Source organism: Leishmania donovani, chromosome 28 (assembly GCF_000227135.1).
Source record: "Leishmania donovani BPK282A1 complete genome, chromosome 28".
In the NCBI taxonomy this organism is placed as follows: Eukaryota; Euglenozoa; class Kinetoplastea; order Trypanosomatida; family Trypanosomatidae; genus Leishmania; species Leishmania donovani.
Window position 1 is genome coordinate 590,096 of NC_018255.1, and position 10,944 is coordinate 601,039.

The 10,944-nt window shown below is 57.9% G+C and overlaps 3 protein-coding genes across 3 annotated transcripts; all 3 read left to right on the forward strand.

Annotated features, from left to right (window-relative positions):
* Nucleotides 1-2,750: 2,750 nt before the first annotated feature.
* On the forward strand, nt 2,751-3,470 carry LDBPK_281680 (hypothetical protein, conserved; the record flags this gene model as incomplete). The annotated part of the gene is made up of 1 exon (XM_003862219.1): nt 2,751-3,470. The coding sequence occupies one exon, from the start codon at nt 2,751-2,753 to the stop codon at nt 3,468-3,470; it is 720 nt and encodes a 239-aa protein (XP_003862267.1).
* Nucleotides 3,471-4,966: 1,496 nt separating this feature from the next.
* LDBPK_281690 (hypothetical protein, conserved) lies at nt 4,967-6,652 on the forward strand (the record flags this gene model as incomplete). Its single annotated transcript, XM_003862220.1, has 1 exon — nt 4,967-6,652. The coding sequence occupies one exon, from the start codon at nt 4,967-4,969 to the stop codon at nt 6,650-6,652; it is 1,686 nt and encodes a 561-aa protein (XP_003862268.1).
* Nucleotides 6,653-8,750: 2,098 nt separating this feature from the next.
* On the forward strand, nt 8,751-9,791 carry LDBPK_281700 (hydrolase, alpha/beta fold family, putative; the record flags this gene model as incomplete). The annotated part of the gene is made up of 1 exon (XM_003862221.1): nt 8,751-9,791. The coding sequence occupies one exon, from the start codon at nt 8,751-8,753 to the stop codon at nt 9,789-9,791; it is 1,041 nt and encodes a 346-aa protein (XP_003862269.1).
* Between the last annotated feature and the right edge of the window lie 1,153 nt (nt 9,792-10,944).

Sequence of the window (10,944 nt, forward strand, 5' to 3'; positions counted from 1 at the left end):
GTAACGCGCGTCTACCGCTGCTTCACACCACGTGATGGGTGGCCTGTGACGGGCCTGGGGTGTAGAGTGGCATTCAGCTCATGTTGTGCGGTAGAGAACGAACGCGCTGAGAAGGAAGAAGCGCTGACTTGATGTCCTCTGCGTCGGTGCTGCATCTCTGTGCCCGGAGCGCAACAGAGATGGTGGGCTCTTCGTCTTGTTTGTTTTTCCGTGTTTTTTCTATGGTCGCATTGGCGTCGGTGCCGTCAGCTGGAACATGGCAAAACGGTGACGCTTGTCGCCACACTCACGTTTTCCTCTTTCTTCGGTTGCCGTTGTTGCCTCTGCCAATGTGCTCTACACTGTCTTCCCGCGCCTCGTAACCGGTGCTGTTGCCGCGTACGTGCTTCTAGCTTGTTACGCCTTGCGTTGTGCCTATGTTGTGGTTGTTCTGTTTTTTGTTGTTTTGTTTTTTGTCTGTGTTCCTTTCGCATGTTTAGGGTCTCCCTCACCCTACTGGACTCCTCCCTCTCCTCTTCTTTTCCACGGTTCCCGTTCTGCGTGGCCGTTGCGATCATGGCATGCGCACTGGATACATGCCGACATCTCTCCTCGTCATTCGTGCCCCTGGCCCGTGCCTCGGCCCATGTATCTTGTGCAAGCATGTGCAATGATGTGCACTGCGCGACTGCCGCTTCTTCATCGATTGTTATTACTTTTTGTCCCCATCTCATATTGCTCGTCATCATAGGTGTTTTTATTGTTTTTGCTCTGTCACCCCCACCCCCCCCACCCCAAACGAGGGAAGGCTCGCGTGCGTGTTTGTGCAGGAGTCGTCGTCTTACACTCTGGAAGGCGGCAAGGGGAATGCGGGTGTGCCCTGGCGATGGTGTAGGTGTAGCATGAATGTGTGTGTGTGTGTGTGTTTGTGTTTGTGTTTGTGTGTATGCATCTGTGTTACTGATGGTGCGTGAACATGATTGTGCGACTCAACAAGCTCAACTGATCCTCTTTGTTATGCGCTGTTTCTCTTCTGTCTTCGCTTCTTAGCCCACCACCCCACCCCCAAAGCCCACCCCTTCAGCACAGATACATCTGTCGCAGTTTTCAGCTGCATCGTTGCCGATTTACGTGTTCGACACTGCGCGTCTCTGTCTTAAAAACAGCCGCCGTTTCTGACGCTGTCGTCGTTGTGGTTGTGGTGTATTACTTGTTTGCTCTTCATCTCTGTTTCTCTTGTGCTCGATAATGTTGAGAATCATGGCGTGTGTGCGGGCGCCCTTTCCAACTCCTTTTTTCGACTCCTCCTCCCCTCCCCTACCCTACCCCCCCCCCTCACGCACACACACACACACTTCCGTTGTTTTATTTTTTCGCATGCTGTCATCCCCTCATAAAATTATTAGTTTCTGTCACCTCCGTACCTGCCGCTCATGTTTGACGCACCGTGCTGGTTGTCATCCTTGGCTCTGCTCTCTCGAAGTGTCGCCACTGCAACTCTTCCTCCTCTTGCTACTTCACGCGCCACGCGCTCCTTTACTCTCCGTCACCGAGTTCCATCCCTGGAGCGAACGTGGCAAAAGGCATGGGTGCGCATGGTTGATGAGTGCACCCGAGAGCGCGGAGTGCGTGTTGCCGCTACGTAGGAGCCGTCGCAGTCGTGGAATGGGGAAGGGGCACTAGAGGTGGCATCGGGTGTGTATGCATGTGTGTGGGTGTGTCTGTGCTTGCATCATGGCTTTCTCGTTTCGCTTCTCTCCTGTGCCTTGTTCTCTCTGCTGCTCGCATCGTCGGTTTGCTTTCAAGCATCGCAGTGGACACGGGTCTCGGAAAAAAAGGAAAAGGAGCAAGGGAGGGGGTGTGGAGGCAGGTAGCTCACGCACCTAAATTGCTGAAGAGGCACGGTGCACGCAATGTCAAGCCGACCCGTTTCTCTTGTGGTCTGTCGCCTCCTTTCCCTTCCCCTCCCCCCGCGCTCTCTCTCTCCCTCCGTGCACAGCCACCCGAGACCTCATCTCTTTTTTGTTGTTGTTCAGATACGCGATTGCACCTACTATGTGTCCGACGCCAGGCAACGCCAACGGAAATCAAATGAATGGCCTCGCAATGAATCCACCAAACTGGGATAGCGCAGGTCAACATGCAGCCATGGATGCCCTTCAAAGCCACCCCTCTTCTCACGTCGTTGGCGCGCAGAAGAATGACGTGGTTTTCAGTGCTGCACTTCCACCAAACGCCAACTCGCGTATGCGCTTCCCCCACAAGTGTACTCAGGTACGTGGAAGCTTGGGTGGGCTTGCTCGTGTCCGTCGTCGCGTGTCGGCCCGCCTACTTCTCCCGCACGTCACTGATTTTGTTCTTCTCCCTACTTCCTCTCTGTGGGCGGTGCAAAGAACGAGAACCGACGGCCTCGTCGGCGCGCGCTCCATCACCACCACGACCACCACCTCCCTCGTCGTCTTCACGATATCGTGCCGCCCCTGCCGCTCTTTTTATTTTTGTTTTGTTTGTGTTGCCTGGCGACGTTGTGGCATACAATCGAAAACAAAAGCGTATCGAGGTCGCGCGGGACTACCAAAAAAAATAAAATAAAATAAAATAAAACATCGCGAACAGATATGTTGCGTCGGCTCCACGTGGCACACGCGACGGCGGGAACGGCACTGGCGGCGCGTCAGCTGGCCCGGCTACGCTCACAAGCCGCGGCTGCCGCATCTTCGCCGCAATCCCCCTCGCTGCGGCACGCCCTGCGCGTGCCGCGGCGAGGCTTCATGGACTCTCTCTTTGGTCGCTCGCAGGCAAAAGTGAAGCTCGACGACGTCGCCTACGACAAGTCCGCGCCGCGCTACAGCGGCACGATCTTTGGGATGCCAGCGGACAACGTCATCTTCTACTCGAAGGTGGCTGCCAGCACGTTCGCGATATTGGCTGTCGTGTACGTTTTCTTCAAGGGTTACGTTCTTCTCTCTCGTTTTAGTCTGCAGACGGTCGCCCGACTGGGTTTTATGAGCGGCTTCGCGTGCTGTCTTATCTGCTACACTGTCGCCCTCTCCCTTGTCCGGCGCTACCGCATCAATGCAGAGACGGTGTACAACCAATCCATCGCGCTTGTCATGCACAATGAGAAGGTGGTGCAGCACCTCGGTACGCACCCACGCACAGGCGACTTCCGCACGTACAACGCGACCGGCGGCTTCAAGCTGCCGTTAATGCGCCGCATCCGCAGTGGCTCGTACGAGTTGTCGGACCTCCTAGGGCTGAAGCAGCGCCGACTGCAGATGCTCCTCACGCTGAAGAATCCCTCCAGCGGCAACGAAGGCCTGGTCTCGTGTGACGTGCGCAAGGAGAGCACCGGATTCTTGACCTCCACGAATGTGTACAAGTCGCTCTCCATCACGCTCTATTCGGAGAACAAGACGACGGAGCCGGAGACGATCATCCTGATCGGCAAGCCAGAGGATGTCGTGTACCGCTCATTCATCCTGCGCTGAGGTGGAGCACGTCCGTGCGGCGCGACAAAGGAGCGATATGACGATGTGCGTGCGCGGGTGGAAAAGAGAAGTGGGATAGGGATGGTGGGATGGTGGGTAGGTTTTAGCAAGGCAACGAGAAGTCAAGCCAAGGTGGATGTGTTACCTGTCAGGGGAGGGATAGAGTGAAGTGGAGGGGGGATCGTGTGCCTCCTCCCTCTCTCAATGTGTGGCCCCGCGTGTTCGGCTTCAGGGTAGAGGAGTGAACTGGAGACGGCATCACGGTGGCGACGTGGTCGGTGTCTGCACCCACGAGTTACGGCGATCAACTACTGAAAACGGAATGGAACAGCCGACAAGCTCATTTCCTCACCCACGCACGCGCGGCTCATCTCTCTCCCCTGATATCGCTCGCTCTGCAGTCTCGCCGCTGGAGAACGGGGGAGTGCGCACCCAGCAGCAACGGCGTCGCTGCCATCCACATCTGTGCAAGTTGGTGCGCCTTTTCTCCTCGTTTTTGTTTTCTATTGGTTTGGTTCGAGCCAGTGATGGCTCTGTCCTCGTTGGTTCGTTCTTGCCGCCCTGTAGCCCCACGCCATCCCCCTCCCCCTTTTCCTTCTCTCCACCTCGCCTCCTTGTGGACGGACAGGCATCGGTGGATTGCGCTTGTTCGTGTGCGGTGGCACGACGGCTCTTATATATGTCTTGTCTCACAGATATTGTGGTGGTTCTTGGTGGCTTCCTTCTTGGCGCCTGCGTGTGTCTTTCCGTTCGCGTGATGCGTACGAGCGCCGGTTCGCCCGCCCTGCCTCACAATCGCGTTTTGTTTCGCTCTCGCTCCTCCATCTTTTGTCACTATCGTTCATGTGTTTGTCTGTGTGCCGGTGCGTGTGTGTGTGTGTGTGTGTGTGTGTGCATGGCTGGTGGAAAACTACTTCTCCCCGCCTGCTCTCCTCTCTCGCTCGATTGCTTTCGTTCTTCCTTTTTTTTTATAGGAGGAGGGGTTGTGTGTATCAAGTCGTCTTCATAGATGTGCGTATGCGGATAGTGAAGCGGCGGTGCTCCTGCGCTAGAGAAAGGTGGCAAGCGGACGACTGCAACTGCGGCGGTGCCGATATCCGACAAGAAGGGTCAGCGCTACTGTGCGAGGAGCTGCAGCATCGCTCTCCTCCCCTTCATGGAATGTGCTTCGCAGATGGATTCCTCATTCTCCCCAGCTCCATTCCCTCCCGCCCACAGACAGAATCGAAAGCCCGTGTCTGGACATACCAGCGGGCATGCAGGAGGTAAGCGAAAGGTGGTCGCTCAATCGCGATGTCGTCGCATCTCTCCTTCTCTCTCCCCTTCTACCCCCTTCTGCTCCACTCTGGCACTTGGCTAGAGAGGCACGCGCATACATCTGCACATACATACATTCACGTTGTGACACAGACTGCTGTCACGCGCCACACGCACACGCGCGTCACCAGCGCATAAACAGCGGCCGCCTTCATGTCAACAGCGACTACGCGTCTGAGATGGACATTCCTCTGCGTCTTCGACTGGCCTACGCCAACTACCTCGGTGAGGTCTACTGCGACAGGAAACTTGTGAGATGCGACCCCCAACCTCCCTCTCGCAGCTCGCCGTACACCGGCGAAGGCGCTGAGCGCGATGGGCGGCACTGGCTGAGCTCGCTGGTGGCGTCGGTCGGGTCGAACCAGTCCGGGGAAGCCTTGTTGCATACCGACCCAGAGGCCAACACCACGTTCCTCTCCCCACGTGTCGTCACAGCAGTCATGCAAATGAAAACACCGCCATCGTTGCCCAATGCAGATCCGCTGCCGCGATGCGTCTCTGAGAAGAGGGAAGCCGCCGACCCGTCAGCGGCCCCATCTCTGCAGCCGTGTGACGATATCGGTGAAGGTCCTCAGCTCCTGCATACAGAAAAGTTAGTCGACGAGACGCAGCCAGAATCGCCACACACGTCATCCGCCTCCTTCAGCAGGACTGCCCCATCGCCCCCTGCCACCGCTCTCGAGCCTCACGCACCGGAGGCCACAAGGGTGGAATCCGCGGTGCAGACAAGCATAGCTGTTGGGATGGAAGCCGACGCCGCAGCACGCGCGCGCGAGGTGCGTGTCAGCGAGGAACTGGCCGGAACGCACGAGGCGTTGCTTGCCGACGTCACAGCCGCGCTCGAGCGGCGCCTGCGCGAGTGCGTGTGGAAAACAGTCACACTCGACGACGCACAGCAGCAGCTTACCTGCGCTTTCCAGCTTCCGTCGTCCACATCTCCTGCATCTTCATCTCGTCCTCCTCATCCTTTGTCTTCGGTGCCGCTGGCCGCGGCGGCTTTTCGCGCAAGTGCTGCACCACCACCCCATGCCCAGCTGACGAAGCAAGCAGCACCCGCACGCGCCGATGCCTCCACATGCATGGCGACAGAGCAAGATGCAGCAAGTGGTGAATTGGCGGATGCGCTCACCGAGCCACCTGCGGCGAGGGCTGCCGCCGCTGAGGTGGCGGCACCTCTTCCTTGGCTTTTGGCGAACCGGACGGACGCCTCTCTCTCCGATGACGCGAAGAAGGAAATAGCGCTTCACCTTTACGCCCTGAGCCGCCAAGTGCGACAGCTGCGTGACCAGCTAGAGGCACACGAGTCGACCCATTACCGTCACGTGAACGCGCTGCGAGCAGCCCAGAAGCAGCGACAAGGGCGTTTGCCGCTGCCTCTTCGAGTTGAGATTGTGAAAGCGTACGAGGATGACCCCGTGCCGTACCGCAAGGGGCCTTGGAGGGAAGCTGATTTCGCTGCCGCACGGCGCGGCGGGTCGGGTCGCAGCGCAGGCGGAATGGAAGAGGATGCCGCTGGTAACGAGAGTTACGCCTCTGACGACTTCACGCAGGTCACCTCGGCTGCGCTGACTGTGGTGAGCACCGACGACGGGCGAGCAAGAGATGGCGCGCGTGGCGATGACGGAAGCGGCAGCAGTGTCAGCAGCGCCGAGGAGCTTTTCCGACAACGGCAGGCCGCTGCGCTGAGGGCACGGAACCAACAAGCGGGAGCACGCAGCGCCGCAGCGAACGCAGTGTCTTCGTCGCGCAATCGCCTAAGCGACCGCAGCACTGACTACTCTAGTTCTTTGACGGACACGAGCAGCGCCTCCACACTCACCACCACAATCACAACTTCGACAGACAACGACTCGGACAGCGGCTAGTGAAGCGGATGCGCTGGTTGATCGTGCTGCTCCTTTCCTTTTTCTCGTCTTCTTGGATGCCCTCTTACGCTCACAAGAACGATCGACGAAATACCAAGGCGTCTCTGTCCGCGATGAGGCGCTCCTTCGTGTTTGAAAGTAGAGATGAGGGGAGAGCGGCAACCATTTGCATGTGCCCCCGCCAGCTCTTTCTTTCCCTCCCATCCCCGCCACCGGAGACACGCTGGCCACAACGTGGAGAGGGAGCGCTGCTAAGGGGCAAAAGCCGGGTACCCATACACGCGCGCGTTGAGAGATATGGTTCTCGCCCGCAATGGTAAGCCAGATAATGCTCGGCTCGGCGCTAATCGAATCAGCACCCCCCCCTCACGTCGCCGCTCAACTCTCCTGGCTCTCTTTCCTCCTGTCCTCCTCCGGCCGTTTCTTTGCATCCACGGCGTTGCTGTGTGATGGCTTGCGTGCGTCTTGCCACGCGCCATGACGGCTGCTTTGAACACGTCCTCCCCACAGGACCTTCCGTTGTGGTGTTTCAGGGGAAGACGGCAACTACTCCTCCAGCGTGACGACGTCCAGAGCGCCGACAACCTCAACAACACTGTCGTTGGTCATGCCAGTGACGGCGTTGCTGGTTGCGGTGTATAGCGCCAGTACCTTGAATGACTCCGTCACTGGAATCACGATGTGGTGCAGCATCCACGGCGGCACGGCGAATGTGACGCGCGTGCTGGATGACAATGAGGTGACGGAGGGGTCCGGCTACTGAGATCCCGTCCTGGGAAGCCACCCCAGCGCGGTGAGAGTCACCTTTCTCCACAGCTTCCTTTCCGTAACGACAGAGGCGGCGCTCATGGCCCAGTTGATCGGGGCCGGCAGCACTGGCAGCATTCCCGGTATCGTGTCCATCCAGGGGTGGAGCAAGACGAGCACAGAAAAGCAGCAGGCATGGATTGGCGGCCTCGTGGCCGCCATTGTTGCGCTTGTGATTGTCTACGGGCTGGTTGCGGTGCAGCTAGGGCACAAGCCCAGGTACGTGAATGCGGCGTGGCCACATCTGCAGAATATCGGGTCTTACGCGGAACTAGAGGCGACCCATGCGAGCTACGAGGTAAGTGTCGCTTCATGCAGCGGGAATCTCTCCGACCCCGCTGCCGCTGTGTGAGACACGACAGTCAGTGTCAGCGAACCAGCTCTGCGACAAGCATGTGAATGCCCAGCCCAATTTTCACTGTTACCAATATCTGTCCAGCGATGGATGTAGGTGTGCGTGTGTGTGCGTGTGTGTGGGTGTGTGTGGGTGTGTGTGGGTGTGTGTAACTGCGCCACCACCCCTTTCATGTCTCCCGCTGCCCGAGACCTCGTTACTTCGACAATCTCCTTCGCTGCTTTGTTTTGTCGTTCTTTCTGCTTACACTACCTCTTTGACGCTTGTGTGGGGCTCGCACCCAGACCACACCCCGCCAGCTCACCCGTCCTTCGCGCTTGCCGTCCCGCGTGTTTCCCTTCCGGGTAGACAGAGCCTCAAGCAAGCATTCTGACAGAGCGAAAAAAAAAATGAACACTCAGACGCAGGCGCCTTCTCTCCCTCTCTGTGCATGTTTTCGGTCGTTTTTTTTTTCTTTGGTTTCTTCTTCTGCCGCGTGGTCGTAGTTAAGCCTCCCTCACGCAGCATGGCGCGTGCTACCCTAAGGCACTGCCCAGCGCGAGGTCCGCACAAGCACGCCGGTTACTTTTCGCCTCTCGTTGTCAAGGCTCGGACGCGATCTGCGGGGAGTCGTCTCCACACTCCTTTTTCTTCCTTCCGTCCCCTCCCCCCGCCCTCTCCCTCATCGCGAAACGAGGAATCACGCAGCTTCACCGTTTATGCCACGTATTCATTCATCGAGCCCCACAGCCAAGCACCTCCCCCTCCCCCTACTCTCTCTTTGCTCATCAGCACAGACAAGAGGGCACATATTTGCATACCCACATACGGTTCACGAGCCCGAAACCCGCGCTTATTGCGTCACGTCTCTCTCTCTTCCCCCCACCCCCGCCTCAACTCAATATTGTGGTCCCTCTGCGCTTGTGACCAGCTGCCAGAAGCATCCACGGAAGCATCATGAGCGCCACGCTTCCTTTGTCCTCGGAAGTTGCCGAGACGAGTGAGCCGCCAACCAGGAAGAGCAACACCTCCCTGGCCCTCTCATCCCAAGCGCGAGATATACTTGGCGACTTCGAGGACAAATTCATTGAGGTAGGCACCTGCGCCAGCACCGGCAAGCGTGTCACCATTTGCTACAACACCTTCGGTGACCCCTCGAACCCGTGCCTGCTGCTCGTGCAGGGTCTCGGCAGCTCCCTCCTGGGCTACTCCCTGCGCTTCGTGCAGCTCTTTGTTGATCAGGGCTACTATGTCATTCGCTACGACAACCGCGACACAGGTCTTTCCACACAATTCGACGATTTCGACCCACCGGCACTCATCCGGCTCACTCTGCCGCAGTGGATGTCCATCCGTGAACGTCAGCCGTACGTCCTAAAGGACATTATGGAAGACGGAATCGGGCTGCTGACAGCGCTCAACATCCGCCAGGCCCACGTTTTCGGGATGAGCATGGGCGGCATGATTGTGCAGCTCATGGCGATCCACTACCCGGAGCGTGTGCTGAGCCTGAACATTCTCTTCTCCCACGCCGGCGGCGCGGACGTTGTGAACCCGAGCTTGCTGCACTATGCCCGCTTTCTCGTGAAGCCGCGCAGCAACAGCGCCGAGGATCGTGCCGCGCACATGGCATGGTTTATTAATTACCTGAGCCAGGGCGCGTACAAGAACAACCTGGAGAACGTGAAAAAGTACATCTTAAGCACGTACGAGCGCAACGGCGTGGGAGACGACCGCGGAATGCAGCGGCAGGCGGCTGCAGTAATGCGTGCACCGAGTCGCGCCAAGGGCCTGCGCAAGGTGTCCTGCCCAACGTTGATCCTTCACGGTACCAAGGACCCGCTGATACCGGTGGCAAACGGCTACCGGCTTGCCGACCTGGTGCCGAACGCGAAGCTGGTGATCTTTCCTCGGCTTGGCCACGACTTGCCGGTGGAGCTGATGAAGCCCATCGCAGATGAAGTCGTGTTGAACATGAGCCTCGTGAAGCCGTCCTGAGTAACGCAGGTGGAGGAACTGCGTTTTCTCCTTTTTACCTTTGTGTCGATGTGCCGGTGATTTTCCCAGCGTCTCTCTGGCCTCTCTTCTTCGCTCGCTTCATTTTTTTTTTCCTTTGCCACTCTTATTTGGTGTTTTCGTCGTCGTTCTCAGACTCTCTCGCTGTGTTTGACAGCTACAGCACCTTCTTCCCCGTCTGTGAAAGCGTGTGTGTCTGCTGGTGTGCTGGACTGCGAGTACTTCAATGGATGTTCGCAGTCACGGGCGCTGAGTGATGGAAAGGCACGCATGAGCATCACTACGCAATCCCCAGGCATACACGAACGTTACTTTACTGTTCTTCCCTCATGAGCACGTGTACTTCCGTTCTCGCGTTCATTCCGATTTCCTTTTGTTTGTTCTTCTTTCGCTTTCTCGAGCCACCAATATTATCTGATGCCTTTTTCCTCCTTGTTTTATTTTTCAGTTTCCGACGATGGGTGAACGCCTCTGCGTGCTGGCGTGTGCGTGTGCGCCGGCACGAGTTTGGAGCAGCAGTGGAAGGGCAGCCTTGCACGATGTGCCTTCTATGCAGCCGTCCGCCGTCCGTCAGTCACACCTCTCGCTCAGTCGCATTCGTTGGCCCAACCCTGGAAAAGGGCGAACGAGGCGGCAAGACAAGAAAGGTACAGAGAGGGGGCAGCGCATGTGGTGAGAAAACCCAGATCGACCCCCCTGTGCAATGCCATGTGGCCGCAGATGGCCTCAGCTTCCCCGCCCTTTCCTCGCGATACCGCCGTTGCAGTGGGCATGCAACTCACAACACCATCGCACGGCGACGAGAACGTCTTTTCTCATTTTTTTTCATTTTAACGCGTTCGTTCTCTGCCGCACAGCATGAGCTGAATGCCACTCTACACCCCAGGCCCGTCACAGGCCACCCATCACGTGGCGTGAAGCAGCGGTAGACGCGCGTTACAGCGATGCGCCGACTCGTCCATCTGAGCACGGCTCCTGTCTCCCCACCCACCCCACCCCCGCTCCGCAGGCAGCCTCACAGCCGCTCCCGTTGCGCCGAGCGACACACGCTCGAGCCACGCTGACACTCTGCCGAGCATACCCATGGTGCAAACATCTCCACTGTTGCCGGTGGCTCTCACGCAGCGCCATCCAG